The following is an 18,060-nucleotide window of genomic DNA, read 5'->3' as shown; positions in this document are numbered from 1 at the left end:
TTTACTGATTTATGGAGTCATGGAGTTCCTGAGTCAGACCATAGTCATAGAATCTTCCTCATCCCAAACATCGGAAACAGGATCTCCCGGTTTTGGTGCAATGCAAGGAGGATGACTTAGCTTTCCTCGACCCTTAAGAATGATCCGAATCAATTGTGACCAAGTCATGTGTTCCTTCCTGTTGAAGTGGTAGACAGGTTGAATTGGTTGAAATTCACCATTAGTTTGTGCAGAATTTCCCATGTGAGAATTTGTACTAGTGATTTGAGACGTAGCAATAATTTAGATTTTAGGGCAATTAAGGTCAATTAAATAAACCAAATTAAGGGTTTTATTGGCCGGACAACAGCTGTGGCGTGGCTGGGCAGTGGCAGCTGTGAGGTTGCAAAATGCGGCTGGAGAGAGACAGCAGTGTGATTGGAGTGTGGCTGGAGGCAAACACGACTTTTTGTTGGTGGGGTGACTGGTTGGCTGCGCAGCTGCAGGTTGCTATTTGTGCAGCTGCTTTCTGGCAACGAAAGCCAGTGATGACTGGTGTGGTGGCTGCTGTGAAGGTTGACCCCCTTTAGGATTTTCTTATTTTAGCAATGATTGCCAAATAAAGTTTGTAAAAGTGTTTAGGGTTTCTTAACCTAAAACTCTATACCATGTAGAAGAATGAATTGTTGTGTATTTTCTTAAATAATAGGGTCTTGTACATACAAGTAAATAGCAACAATAAAAGAAAACAGTATTAGTTACTTTGATTCGGGGTATATTAGTAATATACCCTTTATCCTAATGAAACTCGAATTTGTACTCCTTAACAGATTCCCTCTTTCTTTATCTAATATATTTCTTAAATAAATAAATAAGGAAAGAAATCAAGTAGTATACTTTGATTGAGACTCATGCATACTCCCTTGGCCTACTTTTAGAATTGACATACTCTTCCTAATTTCTTCTTCAGTGAAGGAAACGGACCTTTGTTATTAGTCGCAACTAACACTCGGTAAATTGGGAGGAAATGACTTTAGATAGAAAGCATTAGCTTGTTTTGTAATTAATTTGTGGTATCAAGAGGAAGAATGTACCTAGTCAGCAAAATCTTTGTGATTAAAAAGATAGTTCTGAGTTTTTTTGCTTTCATTTCATGATAATATGCTTATTCACACTTCTGAAGAAAAAAAAAGCTTATTCACATGAACAAAGCTCCAAATGTGCCAAATGTTTGATGGGATTTGTTCACCTTTTGGGAGGATTAGAGACCAATGGCTCCAAACCCTTGTTTTTTTTTTTATTAGAGGCATTCTCTTTCTGCAGAGGATTATGTAGACATTGCGGATATTTTCCTCACTTTGTAATTTGTATTTGGGTGGCACCCCATACCCGCAGGTTCCTTGTTTTTTTTTTATAGAAAAAGAAGTATTATTAGGCAAGATGAAATAAATATAATTACAGAGAATAAGACATCCTCCTCATGACATCGAATAAAGATATTTGAAAACCAGCAAAAGAAACAAAGATAACATGAAAAGGTTCATCCTGCAGTGAACAAAATTATTGCCTCCCAATTCCTGTGAAGCTCGGAGAGAGCAGAATCAGGATAGTTCTCATGAGCTTTGGCCGATAAGGTGGCCAAAAAGGCCAACTGTTCCCAAAACTCCTGAAATGATGAATAGCAGTCCCAAAAAATCCTAAGGTTCTGTTCAAGCCATATAATCCATCTTCCTGAGATAAGATATGTCAAATATTAAGACAGTTGTTTTAAGAAGAAACTATTAATCTAGGTGTTGTGTGCTACTTTTATACCATTACCATGTGTTTTTAATGAGAATGGACAAAACTGTGTGGTGGCACAGATGAATGAATCTGGCATTGAGCATTCAGATAGAGTAAATTTTTGCGTATTATTTTGTTATAAAAATTGCTAAACAATCTCGATATACTTTTTGAAACTTTCTTCCATGTAAAGTTTTGTAAATCAATGGTGAAAGCTCCCTTTGCATCAAATATGTTCATATGAATTGCTGTCGTTGATTGGATTAATAGTACATATTTGCTTCAATGCTTTAGACTAGGTTGCTTGCGGTCTCTTAAGATGTCTCTGGTATGCACTTTAAGAAGTCCAATTTCCATAAACACTTGTTTCTTCACCACGATGTGGCTGAGAGACTCCAGGTTAGGCTTTTTGATACTTTTGGCCTAAGATGGGTTTGTCCTCCATTCCTTGAAAGTTTCCATCTCCTCTTCTCTGCAAGAGTCTGGCAGGATTACGAATGGAAATTGCTTCTGGAGGTGCTATTTTTGTTGCTAGTCTTTTTAGATTGTATTCACTCTCCAATGATGATGTTGTGAGACAATTTCTTTTTGGGCTTCCTTTTGGGTTAAGGTTAATGATCACGGTCTCTTTTAAGGGATCTCTTTACCTATTATAAAAAGAGACTGCATATATATATATATATTTTGTGGTTGTTAACTTGTTTTCTGGTTTTCTGTTTTCTATTTTCTATAGTGTAAGGGGATATCTTATCCTCCTTTTATGTACCTTCTCATTCTCTCTTTCTGATGATATTTATTCTTCTTTTAAAGAGATGAATGAATTAATGGATAGTTTAGCTTCTTCTTTGAATATGTACATTCAGACTTGTTTTTCAATTGGCATAAATCTGTATTTCAAAGATAATATACGTGATTTATTGATTTCTTTTGTAACAGCCAGAGACTACGACCCACAGTTCATGAGATCATTACATCTAAGATCAAAGCTCATGCAGAACTTATTAGTTCTTCGAGGTCTGGCATTGGTCAGGGTGATCGATCCTCAACTACTGGTCTCCATTTTATGAAGGGACAGTTAGAAAGCTATCACTTGTCAAAACAGAAGCGTCAGAATGGGATATCACTTGTGGGGACTCTCTCAGCAGTAAGTCCGGTCTCTCCTGTTATGGCTCCTGCAGGAAAAGCACAGGCTGCAGCGAAAGAGCTTCTTGATTCAATTTTGGATTCTGGTGTTCGGATATTAGGTGAGACATTAATTTGATGTGTTTCTCATGTTATGTTGGGAAGACTTTTTAGTCTTGTTCATGTATTTTCTAATTATTCTCTTACCATGTGACCCTAACACAAGACTTCTAGCAATTAGGACTGAAGAAAATGAACCAAAATACCTTCCAATCAAAAGTTTGGAAACTTTAATGTAATACTTTTAGTTCCAGGTTAGGCTCCTTGAAAGTTTCCATCTCCTCTTCTTCCTTCCATCTTCTAACGTAAGACTTCATTTGGATGGACTAGGCAAGGTTTGTGCCCCCCAAAACTTATGGTTTTTTTTCCTACTTCTTTATGTGGTTTTGGGATGAGTAAGGAATACTCTACTCTTAGGAGAGGGGCTATCTTTGCCGGACTTTGGGTGTTTGGTTGGAGAGAAACATAATAATTTTTAATCAACCCTCCTCTTTTCGTAATGACAATTTAGATAGGATTTGTTTTTAGCATCTCTTTGCAAAAGGGAATGGTTTCTCTTTTAAGTTTTTTTTTTCATTTTTTTTCTTCGGGGGGGGGGGGGGGGGAGAGGCGTGGGTTAGAATCTTGTATTGAACTTCTCTTTACCTTTATTTCTATTTTATTTTTCTTGTTTTTGGAGAATAGTATATCCTCCTCTATGTTGTATTTCCTATTTCTTCATCTCATATATTTCTTTTTCCATCAAAAGAAAAACTTAATGTTGGGAACATATTAGGCTGATGTGGACACTAGTTCACGAGGAGTGAAATAGACCTTTCTGTAAGGGGTTGAAGTTGAGTCCAAGTAATGGTGCTAGAGCTAGCAAGATGTAAGAAGGAAGAGGTGAGAAGAGCAGACTGGGACTTAGGGACTGCTAAAGCTTTAGCTCATATCAGTGCAAGTGTAGGGATTAGCATGGACTTTACATTATCACTCTTATCCCCAAAATCCTTATCCTTGAAAAGGTTAGATCCATTAAACCTTTTATCTTTTTTTCCTATCAGCTTGCTGACTCATGTTCATGAGATTATTACAAAGGTCTAGGCTTTGGGGTTAGCTAAGGTGTTCTGGTATAAATCTCTATTGATTAGAGCATATTTGTTGCCAAAGAAAATATTTTTGATGTCTTTCTTATTCATAATAAAGCAGTTAAAGATGATCAAGAAGAAGTTGAAATTTCTTGTTTTTCAGTTGGATTTTGAGAAAGGGCATGATAGATTGGAGTCCCTTTCCTTGGGAGAAAGTCATGGGCAGGAAAGAATTTAGAGACAGATGGAGAGGGTGGATTGGGGACATTTAACATCTGTTGCATTCTCTATCACTGTTAATAGTGAGCCTAAAACGTGGTTTAAGAGCTAAAGAGTTGTGAGACAAGAGGATTTTCTTTTTCTTTTCTGTACACCTTGGTTGTTGATGTTTTAAATCGTATCCTTTCCAGGGGCTTTATGCAAGCTTCTTTTGTGAGGGAGGACAATGTGGACGCTTAACACTTGTATTTTATAGATGACCCCATCATTTTTGTGCCTAAGATAGGAATGTCTTTCTTAACATCATTTGCTATTTATAACTATTGAGGTTGTAAGTCAGCTTATTAATTTAAAGAAGGGTGGATTTGTTGGCATTAGATGAGAGTCATGTCATTGTTGATCTTCCTATGACTATTGGTTGCACTGTTTTGCATTGCCCTATTATCTATTTAGAGTTGCCACTTGATGGTAATACTCGTCCTAGTTCTTTTAGGGACCCTATCTTCGGTAAGACCAGCAAGTGTCTTGAATATTGGAAAGGTGTTCTTTTCTCTTTAGGAAGTCAAGTTATTATCCTCGGTGCTTGTTTGTCAAGTATACCTCCTTATCTTTTTGTCCTTGTTTAGAATCTCCAATGATATAGCTAACAAAGTGGAGAAAACTATGAGAGATTAGAGATTCTCATGGTTTGAAGTTGTCGTGGTTTGAATTGGGGGAGGACTCTAAGGATCATTGGTTCGATTAGAAGTGTGTTGCAAGTATATAAAGGATGGGGACGTCGACGTTGAGAATCTTGTACTGAAGAACCCCACACTTGTGGCTAAATGGTAATAGCGCTTGCATTTGATTATGGAGCTTCTTTTGGTACCTTTTTCTTTGTGGTAGAGAGTGGTCGAGTGCAAGTTTGGGTTAATCTAAAACTCAGGGATGCTAAAGCCAGATCAAATATCACTTACAGAAGCTGCTGCAAATCCATTTCTCGGGTATATGATTCTTTTTTCCGCTTGTTTCTTTTAGCCAAGGGTTCCCATTTCCTCGCTTGGGAAGGTAATTGGAGGGGTGAGTCATCTTTTGCTACTTGTTTCACTCTCATGTATAGCCTTTCTTATAGGTATGTACCTCAAATCTCTATTTTCACAAATTGTTTCGATGGCCAAGTTTCCTAGAACTTTCTGTTCTTCTGTAAACTAAATGAGAGGGAAATGAAAATTTTGATATCTTTGATTAACAGTCTGAATTGTTTTTTCCCAACCCATACTCTTGATAGCCGTGCTGGGAGCCTCGAGTCCTTAGGTCTTTATACTTGCAAATCTTTTTATTAGTCACTCGTCAAACCTAATACTCATACAAAGTTATCTTGTTCCATACATTGGGAAAGTAAAAGCTTTGAAGTTTTTGTTTGGACTGCAATACTGAATAGGATTAACACGAATGATATTCGCTGAAGTTGGAGGCCTCATATAACTCTTTCTCCTTACATTTGTTTGATGTGTTTCCATAGTTCAGAGAGCATCATATATTTTTCCAGTATTCTGTGGTGCAGAAGTTGTGGAGCAGGTTGTTTTTCTATGTTTTGAGTCGTGTGGCTGTTCCTCCTAGGTTGGAGATATTTATTTCTACCACTATGTAGAGTAAACTGGACCAAGGAGCATAAGATGTTGTAGAAGGGCTTCTTTTGTGGATCTTGGGTCAATTGGTGGGAACAAAACGCAAAATTTTTTCAAGGTCTGATTCTTTTGAGACAAGGACATAGGATGTTTTTTTGTAAATTTTTTAGTGTATGCGTTGATGGCCTGCCATTGATCGAACTTGGGGTATACTTAATCTCAATGCATTATAGTTGGTCCCAAGATGCATTGACCACCAAACCAAAATAATGTTTTCGTCAATAGGAAGTACGATTTACATAGGAATGGTTGGGATTCCACAGCTTAGGAATCTTCGACTCAGAGAAGCCCGTGGAAGGGCATTTATCAGCTTTTTGATCTTTTCAATCCTCTTACTTGGTTGATGTTGGCAATGGTACCCTTGTTTTGTTTTGGGAAGACATTTCGATTGCTGATCTTCCCCTTGCACCATACACCCGGTTGTCATTTATAACCACTTTAATGGTTGGTCTCTTAGCTTTGAACTTCTTCTTTTCCAGGAATCTAAAATGACTGTGAACTCCCCAGATTTGATTTTTTAACATAACCTTGTTTATCTGCTCTCATCAACCGGATTACAGAATCTGGACGTTGGATTCAATGAGTGGGTACACCTGTAAATATTTCTTTACTTGTCTTACTCACCTGTAAATATTGCACGTTCGAAAACCTAATAATGTTATTTCTCCAGAATTTTGCATTGTGTTATAAAGAGGCGGAGTGCCGTTGTCATCTCTTTTTGCATTTTGAGTTAGCTTGGAGGCTTCAGTCTGGACTTTTTGGTACTTTTAGTTTTAGCGGGTTGATCATTCCTCTCGTTATGGTTTTCTTTCTATGAATCTTTAAGGGTGGTGGAGTAAAGAAGGAAGCTAAGGTGCTCCAGAGATGTGCTTTTGTCACTGGTCTTTGGGTTTTATGGTTGGAGCACAATGCTAGTCTTTTCAGGGATTGTTATCTTCCTCAATTCGTTCTCTGGATAGGTTGACTTTCTTTTTATTTTTGTGGGCCAAGGCTCATGGTATTTTAGGGATGTAACATTGGCTGTTTTGCAGTGAAATAGCCAATGATACATCAATGTTGTGTCTTTTTCCTATTATTTAGGAGGATTCCTTGTTCTCTGTTGTAATTTTTTGACTTCTTTCTCATAATATATATATTTTTCTGTAAAATAAAAAAAATTAACCACCAGTTTCATATATTATGGGATAGGACGCTATTCTTTGCTCCTAGACCCTATGATTTCTTTGAGAGAAAAAAAAAACTCTTGTTTTTATTTGGATGATGCCTTTATCCATTTTGCAAATGGATTTTATCTCTATTATTTCTTACTGCATTCTGCTTTTAGTTTTTCTCCTTTTGTAATTTTTTGCGTTCTTTTATTTTTTTCCTGGTTTGGAAGGATATTTTATCCGTTTCATCTCTATTGTAACTTTTACTTCTCTTCAGTATATATTATATATTTTGTTCTATAAAAAAAAATGTTAGGGCTGATATGGCTAAAAGCTCAATAATGGTTTGATAGCCTTTGAATGACAAAGAATATAATTGAGAGGAAAATAAAGTCAAATAAAGTAGGACAGGTAAATGTATAATTTGAAAATTCAAAGGGTAGTTGGCCCAAAGCTTTGGAGAAAATTGTACTTTTTCCCTTAATATTCAAATTAATATAAATTAAATGTGGCAATTGTAATTTTGCAGAGAACCATGTTGTTGTTGGTGAGCTTTTGGAGTCTAAGTCTACTCAAGATGACGGTAACACAGCAAAGTCAATGCAGGCAGAGGCCAACTGGAACCCCGATTCTGATGCATCCCAAGTTACTGGAGGCTACAGTATTGGCTTTTCATTGACAGTTTTGCAGGTCTGCCTGTTGTAACGATGCTCTGCCTACCATTCATCATGTCTTAAATTGATGAAGATACATTCAGTCTGAACATATTTTCCGAGCTTATCTTTATGTTATTATTTTCCCTGAAATTATGTACTGAAGAGTGAATGCCAACAACTCATATGTGAGATTCTGCGAGCTACTCCTGAAGCTGCATCGGCAGATGCTGCTGTTCAAACAGCCAGACTTGCGAACAAGGTCCCTTCAAAGGAAAAAAGGCAAGTGCCTGTAGTTTCATGTTTAATTTTGTCATGAGAGTCTGCTTTATTCTTTCTTCACTGTGAACCTCATTTATTCATTTTTTTTTATAAAGAAATATTATCAGAGAAAAAAAGCTGTTACAAGTGATAATGAGAGAGTAAGATATCATCCAGGCAAAAAGCAGAAAACAAGAAAAAAGGTCTTGACAGAATAAATGTCCACTTCCTTGCGAAAAAGGTTTATAAATTCCCTCAAAGAAACCTTGGGCTTTTGCCCGAAGGGGAAGCAACTAAAATCAGCCTACCGATACCATGTAAGATGGTTGTAATTGATGTTCAAAAATCGTACTTCCCTCCTGCCAAATTATGCACTAACAGGCAAAGATAATCCTCTTCCGCAGCATCTCATGCTCATTATTTGCCCCGCATCATGCAGAAAAGATTGAGATAAGAATATCCAAACTAGAGGGGTAGACCCGAACTTTCCCAAATATCGCTACAACTTCCTTATAGAGGACAATCAAAACATTTGATTATTACCCTAACCATGAAAATACATCAAGCGAATTTTGCGAGAGAGCTTTATGAGGTTTCTAGATTTCAAGGATATTGTTGCTTAAGTTCCTACCAGGTAATATACGACCGATCACTTTCTAGTTTCAAAAACCACAATTGCATGTCTCTCTCAAGGTGAAAGGAAGCTTATCCTACTTTCTCTTCTTATGGTGTATTTTGGTGTTTGAAGAAATGATTACATCTATTTTGCCATCTAATGAATCAGTGCTGCCAACATATTGAGAGAAATCCAATTTGGAATATTGAGGAACAAAAGGGACTTTTTCCGACCCTTGTCAGCATTGATTTCTTCAATAAAGGTATAGTGCTTTAGTGATTACTTTTTGCCTAGTTGGGATCTATGGGATTGGATGACATTTTTTATCACACTTTGGATGAACGCTCATGGACAATTTTCAGACACTGTTCTCTCTGTTTTATATAGGAATTGGGAGGCAATAGTCTTGTTCCTCGGAATTAGGAGTCTATGCTCCTTTGTTAGGATTTTTATGTTTTCTTTTTCGCTTTTGTTATTTTGATTTTTTTCTAATTGAAAATATGAAGATGTCTTATTCTCCATATTTGTAATCTTCTTTCTCTTTCTAATAATATTTTTTACCTAGTAAAGGAAATCTCTGTCTCCATCCTGCCTGCTGATCGTCCTGTGGGTAGTTCTTCTGACAATTCTTTCAAACATCTAGCCAATATTTGTTGGGGCAGTTAAGTTTTCACGATACAAACAATCCTGTGCAGGATCATCTTGTTACAACTCGAGAAATTCTCGAGTTGTTAAATAGTTTGCAGATCACCCATAACTTCTTATTCTGATGCCAAATAGATTCCAAAGTCCTAGACCTAGTTCTGGGTCCTCCAACACTGAAATCTGCAATTACAGAACCAAAATGTTTCTTTTTTCTTCTATCTTTGGGGCCTATTTTGGATTATTCAGAAGCTTGTGCTCATTATGAGAGAAGCAAACGATCTCCTGAACAATATTCTTTAGTTTACTGACAAACTCAGAGAAACATTTTCAGCATAATTTATTCTTAAACCAGATGGCCTTTATATGATCTATTACCTAGGAATCCAGTGACCACTATACAGGACCATAACTTAAATTGAACTCAAACTGGAAAATTCAAACATAAAACCATCCAGCAATATCCATACAATAAACCACCCATTCTCAACTGCCAAACTAACAAAACACTAATGTATAACAATTTAGTTATTAATCTAATTCTCCTTCCTTTTTTCTTGTGGGTGAACCTCTTATAGTCCTTGGTTGTGAATAGATGGATTATGTGCTTCTTTCATGCCATTGACATTTATAATTATTTGCTTCTTTCATACTATTGACATTGTATCTTCTGGTTAATATTGAAGTACTTGCGTTGATTCGGAGTTGTTACTTGTTACTTGGTATATTGCACATAATCATGTGCTTTTGCGACTGAGCTTTCCGTGTGATTATTATATGAAGAAGCTAACTGCGCATTACGTGCAACTTTCTCTGCTTGTAGATGTTTATCTCTCTCCAGTTTTGCCTGGATGTTTTTCACTTTTGAAGCTAGTCTCTACATCTGTATTTTGTTGATATGGTTCATTGAAAGCGCATACTTGACAACCCTCCATACCCCCTCCTTTTCATAAGCTCTTTTGCATATGGACTGTGTGATATAATGTACCAAAATATCTTTGTTAGAGATGATTGCAATGGTTCTCCTTGATTCTTAGTATGCGTGGAATTTCTGTAAAGTTATGATGTTTTAACGATTTGACATTGACAGGGATGCATCAGAAGATGGTCTTACATTTGCTTTTCGTTTCACAGATGCTAGTATATCAATTCCTAACCAGGGTATGGTAAATAGTATACTTTTGAAATGCCTACACCTCTCTTAATTGTTTTTATGAAAAATAGAAATGTCCTTTGTCATCTTTTTGGCCATGATCTATGCGAAATTTTATGGAGCTCTTTGCAATTGATGGTTTTAATTTGAAGGATATCAGTATAGAATGATCTCTGAAGAAAAGAATCTGTATTTATAATTAGTTTGAGAAAGAATTTTTTTTGTTCGAATTAAATATATACTAGAAGGATCTACTCTGATTTGTGGTAAAAGAAAGGCTTGGTCTAGTAGCATGCGTTAAGTAATCTTTCTTGAAGAATATTTATTTTAGTAATTGTTAGAACATAAATAATAATATTAGGCTTTTTCCTGTAATTTTAAGTTTATAGAACAATGAATTATCTTACTCAATTACTTCATATGATGCTAGAGTTGGAGATCTAGATTTTTGAATCATGATAATCAAAAGTATGGGTTACAAAGAGTGTTTTGCTATACTGCCTTTTCCTTCACAATTGGAACTGTTGCTTCTTGTGTGTGCCTCATGTTTACAGATTTTGAGGCATAACTTTTTTTTTGTATTAATCTTGAAAAAAGTCTTGTCATACTCTTCCACATGTCTTTGTGTTGTTCGTTTATAGTGGATACTCCATTTGTCAAGGGTATAAGTTCTCACTTAAAAAGTTTCAGCAAGTTGCCATGCCTTGTGTGTTTACCTTCTTGCAGTTTTATTTAATCACGTGGTGTTTCTAAATTCTAAATCAGTTTGCATTTTGATTAGTGTTGACATTTTATTATTATCTGCTACATTAAAAAAACATTTTATTATTATCTGCATCCTCCTTTTCTAGGAGTCGACCTCATTCGTCAAGGTTGGAGTAGGAGGAGCCCGAATGTATTGCAAGAGGGTTATGGGTCTGCAGCTGTCTTGCCTGAACAAGGAATTTATCTAGCTGCATCGATCTACCGACCTGTGCTTCAGGTTTGAAAGGATATCATTGTTTGTATATATATAATGCATTTACCTGTCGTCTTCACTGGTGCTCGTCATTTCTGACCTTACCTGCTACACAGTTCACAGATAAAGTTGCTTCAATGTTGCCAAAAAAGTATTCCCAGCTAGGGTAAGTCTGGAGGCTCTTTTTTCCTTATCAAGTTCAATAATTTGTCTTTATATGGAAAATTTTGTTGTAGGCATGCAATAAAGCCTGGCCAGGGAATCTAGGTCTTTTTAATGATCATGTTTAGATTTTTGCTCTTTTTTTATAAAAAAAATAAAATTCAAGCTAAAGCTAGATTATTCCTTGAACTGAGGAATGTGATGGAATAATATGGAACAAACTCTTTTAATGTTAAGCTATATTATTGTGTATTGCTTCCACAAGTTGCTAGAAGTGAAAAATGATGGCGATTAAATTGCAACCGTGTAGTTTCTTTTTCATGAGGTAAAAGATGCAGAAAATGCAAGGAAAGTTATAGATACTAATGGCATTAGTATCTAGGTGCCAGATGAATAGTCAAGTAGTATATAAGTGTTGAATAATCAATCTGGTTTCTTACCAAGAATGTTGATGGAGAAAAATGAACTGAAGAAAAATGGGACCAACTTTGCAATTTGATTTGACATTGTGCAATTGTTTCTTGTTTGAGGCTTGTAATGCCGCTGGCATAATATGCTCTTGATATATATTACTTTTTCAATTCTTATAATTTTTTTTTTATATTGTTTATTTATTGTGAAATTTTCTTCTCATGATAGCTGGTCTGCTCTAGAATCTTTTTGATATATGTAATGAACTATTGCTCACCAGATCCAAGTTCAAATTTAGAATTTGTGCTGTTTTCCTCTGCATTTTTATTGTTTGATTGATGACAACATTTTTTCATGATCTAAGTTTACTGAACTGCAGGAATGATGGATTGCTAGCCTTTATGGAGAACTTTGTGAAGGACCACCTGTTACCAACTATGTTTGTAGACTACCGGAAAGGTGTACAACAGGCTATATCAAGCAAGTTCTACTAACCTTTGCATCAAACATTTTGTATCAATCATTAGATTAAGTATTTCTTTTGAAACTTGAGGCGAATAGCATAATTCGTTCTAATTTATTGGTAACTTGTCTATGCATTCATGGATAATTCTATTTAATTAGTAGTTACTATATTAGTTTTTTATTTGAAAAGATTACTTGTTTGTTTGGCTAGAAATTGTCTAGATTTGACACTTGGGTGCTAGTGTTGAAGAAGTCATGCTAACCTATTTTGGTTTTTGTTAAAGAGAGTATGTAATTAGGTTAAAAAGTATTAGGGTAAAATACACCTATATAATTAATGTAATTAATGGTTATTTCCTTTTCTATCCTAGAAAACTTATATATAAATTTGTGATATTCAATAAAATGTACATTCGACCATTCTTGATATGGTATTCAACTCAAGGTTAAGAAATCCTAAACTCTTTTATAAACCCTATTCGGCATTTCTTATCGAAATAAGAAAATCCTAAAAAGGGACAGTGTTCGTTGTCAGTCACTACAACCCTAGCCACTGGCTACCACAGACCGGCCATCTCCACCACAAATTGACCATCATAGTTGGCCTTAGCCATTAGAACCTTACGGTTAGGAGTAGCCAGAAGGAGCCGCTTAGCCGCTAGCTGCCAGAACCACATGTCTGCACCTGTATAACCCCTATTCTGCCAGCCCCGCCAAAGCTGCGTGCTAGCTTCTTCTGCCGTGTGCCCAACCTCCTGGGTTGCACACTGCTAGCCGTATGGAGATCGAGGCGCAACCCATCCTATCGCGCTTGTCTTTGCCCAGCCTACTAAGACCCTCGCTGCCACCTTCTTGCTCAGCTGCTCCAGGCGATGGTTTTGTCTAGGGCACGCAGCTGCGGTATGTACTAGTAACATCCTTCCCATGATCTTTTATTGACCTTAATTGTCTAAAACTTTAAAAACATGTTGGAGCTTACATCCCAAAGTGTAGGAACAAATTCCTACATGGGAAATCATACCCAAAACAATAGCTAATTTTAGCCAATCAAGTCTGCTTACCGTTTCACCAGGACCAGGAGGCTTCAACTTTAACGTATGAGGTGAGCAAAGACTCAATGATTATGGCGTGACTTTTGAACTTTTTGTTGCCAGAGATACACAAAGCATTTATAATCTTGTATGCAGTCGAAGAAGTATAGGACACAATTAGAGAAACCTATTTTAAAGTCAAAGATGCAGCCCAAATTTACAACTTGGATGTCAAGACATGGTCCACGAATTAAGAAAATAGGTAAGCACTGAATATTCTAGCATATTGAGATGTTGGTGGCAAGAATTGGATCAGTAACGGAGTCTTACAGTGGACTGTAGTGAGGATGTAGACCGTCTCAAACAGTTTGTGGATAAAGATCGGGTCTATAAGTTTCTAATAGGACTCAACCAGGAGTTTGATAAAGTAAAGGTCCAAACCTCAGGCAAAGTATTTGGATACACCTGGTGAATCTCTCTCCGCTATTAGTATAGATTCTAACCACAAGTTTTGGTTCTACCACAAGAAACTTGAGCATCTATCCTTTTCCATTTTAAAGGTTATGTTTCTTCCGTTATTTAAAAAATTTGATTATGAGAATTTACATGATGATGTATGTGAATTAACTAAACATTAGGCATGTACAATTTCTTATTAGCAAGAAAAGAAGTGTTATAAAATGTGGTAGAAGTGTGTACAATTAACCAAACATAATTTATCTTGACTGTGGGATTAAGTTTTATGCTGAGTCACCAAACAAAAGAATTAATCAAACATAAGCGTGTACAATTTCTCAAAAGTGGTAGAAGTGTTACCATTTGCTTACAAAAAAATTTTGTTGAACAAGACTCATATTTTTCTCAACCTTATCTTCAGGGGAGTTCTTTACCTTACCATCCTTGTCACATGCTCACCACCACCACAAAAGAACCCATGGAAGCCACTAGAGAACTCACCTACTCAAAACCTGACTCTAGATTCACTTAGGTGTATACTGAGAGGAAAAATCTGCATTCTGAGCCGAAACAAGTTCAAAAATCTGACATGAATTATGAGACTGAGGTAAACCCTGAAATCATACATAGTTTGATAGTGATGTACTCATTCCAATTTGTAAAGGCACCAGGGCATGCACTAAGTGTCCCCTTGACCTTATTTCACAGTTTGTAGCATTTGGTAAATGTTTGCAGTCCTACAAATATGTTCTTACAAGTTTGAACATGGAGTGCATCTATAACACTATATTTGAAGTACTATCCTACGAGAAATAGAAAAATGCCATGAATGTTGAAATGCGGACGCTAGAAAAGAATCATATATGGGATGTAGTGGACTTGCCTAAAAAGAAGAAACTTGTGGGTTGTAAGTGGGTCTTCACAATAAAATATAAGGTAGATGAGACAAACAAGAGATATAAAGTAAGACGGGTGGCAAAAGGTCATAACTAAATCTATGAGAGAGATTATCAAAAGACATTCACACTAGTAGCGAATATGAACATAGTGCAGATCTTGCTATCTTTAGTTGCTCATCTTTATTGGTAAGTACAACAATTCGATGTGAACAATACACTCCTACATAGAGATATGCAAGAAGAAATAAATATAGAGAGATTTGACAGGAGCAGGACCACATAAAGTTGTAAGTTGAAGAAAGCGCTCCATGGACTCAAGCAATCATCTAGAATATGATTTGGTAGATTTGTAAAGGCGATGACAGACTTCGGATGCAAGCAAACTCAAGGAGACCACACTCTGTTTATCAAACATTCTAAAACAGGAGGAATTATCATTCTCCTAGTATATGTCGAGGGCATTATTGTCACAAGGGATGATGAAAAAAAGAAATTGGTATCTAGCAATGCTTGACTAGAGAATTTGAATCAAGAAATTAATTAAGTTAAAGTACTTTTTGATAATTGAAGTCATCCACTCAAAATTAAAGATTTTCATCTCCCAGCAAAAATCCCTTTATCACCTATTAAGAGATATGAACAAAGTTACATGTAAGCCAAGTAGTACTTCTATCGATCCGATCATAAATTAGGAGTGACAGAAGAGAATACCCCAGTAGATAAAGAGATGTATTCGAGATTAATTGAGATGCTGATATAACTATCACACACAAGACCCAACATCGCCTATACAATAAGTGTAATAAGTCAGTTCATGCACAACTTTAAAGAATTATATTTATAGGTCGTTTACAGGGTGCTGCATCACTTAAAATGGTCACCTGAGAAAGGGATCATGTTCAGAAAGAATAACAGTTGTTCCTAAAAATCTATACGGATGCATACTACACAAGGTCAATGGTGGATGTAAGATCTTCGATAGCTTTCTATACCTTCTTTAAAGATAACCTGGTTAGATGAAGAAATAAGAAACAAAATGGTTGTTCAGAAAGGGATCATGTTAAGAAAGAATGACAGTTGTTCCTAAAAGTCTATACAGATTCATACTACACAAGGTCAATGGTGGACATAAGATCTTTGATGGCTTACTATACCTTCTTTAAAGATAACCTGGTTAGATGAAGAAATAAGAAACAAAATGGTTGCAAAGTCAGAGTACATCAGAATTCCAAGTAACGACTGAAAGGGTATGTGAATTATTGTAGTTCAAAAGAATTTTAGAATATTTGAAAATTGAGTGGGATAACTCAATGCACCTATACTGCGATAATAAATCATCCATAAGCATAGTCAGTGTAACATGATAGAAATAAACATATTGAAGTTGATAGACATTTTGTTAAAAAAAACTAGATAGTGACTTAAGATGCACCCAATACATGCCAACCGCTCACAGCTTGCAAATTTGTTGACTAAAGATCTAAGTAGTGGAGCATTGAGACTATCATTGATAAGTTAGAGATAGACAATATCTATTTTTCAGTTTGAGTATGAGTGTTAAAGAGAGTATGTAATTAGCTTAAATGTATTAGAGTAAAATACACCCTATATAATTAATATTCTATTTCTTTTTTTTATTTTACAAAGTTTGTATATATAGGGCTGTGATAGTTAATAAAATACATGTTCAACCATTCTTCACAATTTTTGAAACGTATGAGTTGGAGTATGATAATCATGTAAAAACTAAAGATTCTTGAAGTAACAACTATCTATTTCTAGTGTAATGAGATATTTGTGAAAACAATTATTTGATCTATATTTTTTACTACTTTTTTAAATTGATTCTATCATTTGATTTATTTTATAATTTAGAATATTCTATAGTTTTCAGGTTTCTTGACATCTTTGGCAATATGGTCGGTGCATATCATAGTATCTCTAATGGGTTTGGAGAGTTTATTGAAGATTCTTAATTATTGAGAGTTTTTATTCTAAATTTAGATACCAGATCTTTGGTTGGCTTCTTTCTTTCTTCAGTTATTTCTGTTTTGTTTAGTTGTTTTACATCATATTTCTATGTTCTAACTATGCAGTGTAGAATTTTTTTTAAGAAATCCCTGTTCCAAGTATGTTTATGGTTGTTTGTTTGCGCTTCTGATGATTCGTTCCGAAATGCTTCAATCTTGCCCATTTTATGTGAGAGTATGGTGTTTACAAATATTCATACCAGAAATACTCTTACAGGTCCAGCTGCATTTCGGCCACGGTCACATACTATCACTACTTATACTCCATCTATTGAAAAGGGTCGACCTGTCTTACAGGGGCTTTTGGCAATTGATTTCTTAGCAAAAGAGGTAAGCACCTGATGCTTCCTAATTTAAGAGGAAGACTGTTTCCCCTCATATCCTTTCCTTTTCTTATTCTTGGAGACATTGAACTAAGTTCAGCATGACAAGGAGCGAGCGTTAAAGTTTTTACACCATTTTGCTCCGTCTTGTATCATTTAAATTTCTGTCAAACCTTACCCAGAGTGCTATGGTTGCGTTAACATACATTTATTGCTCTAGGTGCTTGGATGGGCTCAAGCTATGCCTAAATTTGCTACTGACCTTGTGAAGTATGTGCAAACATTCCTCGAGAGAACATATGAAAGATGTCGGACATCGTATATGGAGGCATGTATACTTCTCTATTTTCTTTTCTGTTTATGTAGAGTTTCATCATTACTGTCTAACTGTATTGGTTTCCTTCTCTGTTAGTCAGAGGATAAGGTATATGTTGGTTTATTTTCTCGTTGATGTATATTTCTTTTTCTTCTATAAAAGTCTACATAATTTATTGCAACATACTTCTATGTATATTTTAATATGGTCATTTGACTTGCACGATCCATCTTTGATCACGCATCATATTGAATTAGTTAAACTATACAAATCATTGAACTCAATAATAATGAGGCATGGATATTTCTCTATTTTCTTTCCCATTTACTTAAAAGCATCATAGTCATTGTGGTTTCATCATCGCTAGCTAACTGTATTGGTTTCCTTTTGTGTTCTCCATTTTGCTAGTAAGAAAACTAGATTATAATATAGTGGTTTATTTTCTGGTTGATGCATATTTCTTTTCTTTTATAAAAATGGGAACCTGCATAATTTGGTGAACATTTGGTTAGGCTGTAACTTGTGTTATGAGTTTTAAGAGTGCTGTTAAAATAACTGCTACCTAAAAATGCTTTTAATCAAAAGTTATTTAGTGTTTGGTATAAATAGTTGTAGAAAGTGTCGTCATTAAACAAAAAAA

The 18,060-nt window shown here is 35.6% G+C and overlaps 1 protein-coding gene across 3 annotated transcripts in view; it reads left to right on the top strand.

The window, feature by feature from the left end:
- SEC8 (subunit of exocyst complex 8) overlaps positions 1–18,060 on the top strand; it is a 32,372-nt gene that overhangs the window by 9,018 nt on the left and 5,294 nt on the right. For all 3 annotated transcript variants that reach the window (XM_088212478.1, XM_088212477.1, XM_088212479.1), the window contains 9 exons: positions 2,698–3,005; positions 7,574–7,734; positions 7,864–7,979; positions 10,307–10,377; positions 11,221–11,351; positions 11,444–11,493; positions 12,280–12,380; positions 16,999–17,111; positions 17,325–17,432. In XM_088212478.1, the coding sequence (XP_088068604.1) occupies positions 2,698–3,005; positions 7,574–7,734; positions 7,864–7,979; positions 10,307–10,377; positions 11,221–11,351; positions 11,444–11,493; positions 12,280–12,380; positions 16,999–17,111; positions 17,325–17,432 (1,159 nt within the window). The remainder of the gene's footprint in view (positions 1–2,697; positions 3,006–7,573; positions 7,735–7,863; positions 7,980–10,306; positions 10,378–11,220; positions 11,352–11,443; positions 11,494–12,279; positions 12,381–16,998; positions 17,112–17,324; positions 17,433–18,060) is intronic.

The sequence above is a fragment of the Carica papaya genome, chromosome 2 (genome assembly GCF_054855325.1).
Source record: "Carica papaya isolate Zhongbai chromosome 2, ASM5485532v1, whole genome shotgun sequence".
Classification (NCBI taxonomy): domain Eukaryota; kingdom Viridiplantae; phylum Streptophyta; class Magnoliopsida; order Brassicales; family Caricaceae; genus Carica; species Carica papaya.
The sequence above is the reverse complement of the archived record's forward strand: the minus strand, read 5'-3'. Positions and strand labels throughout refer to the sequence as shown.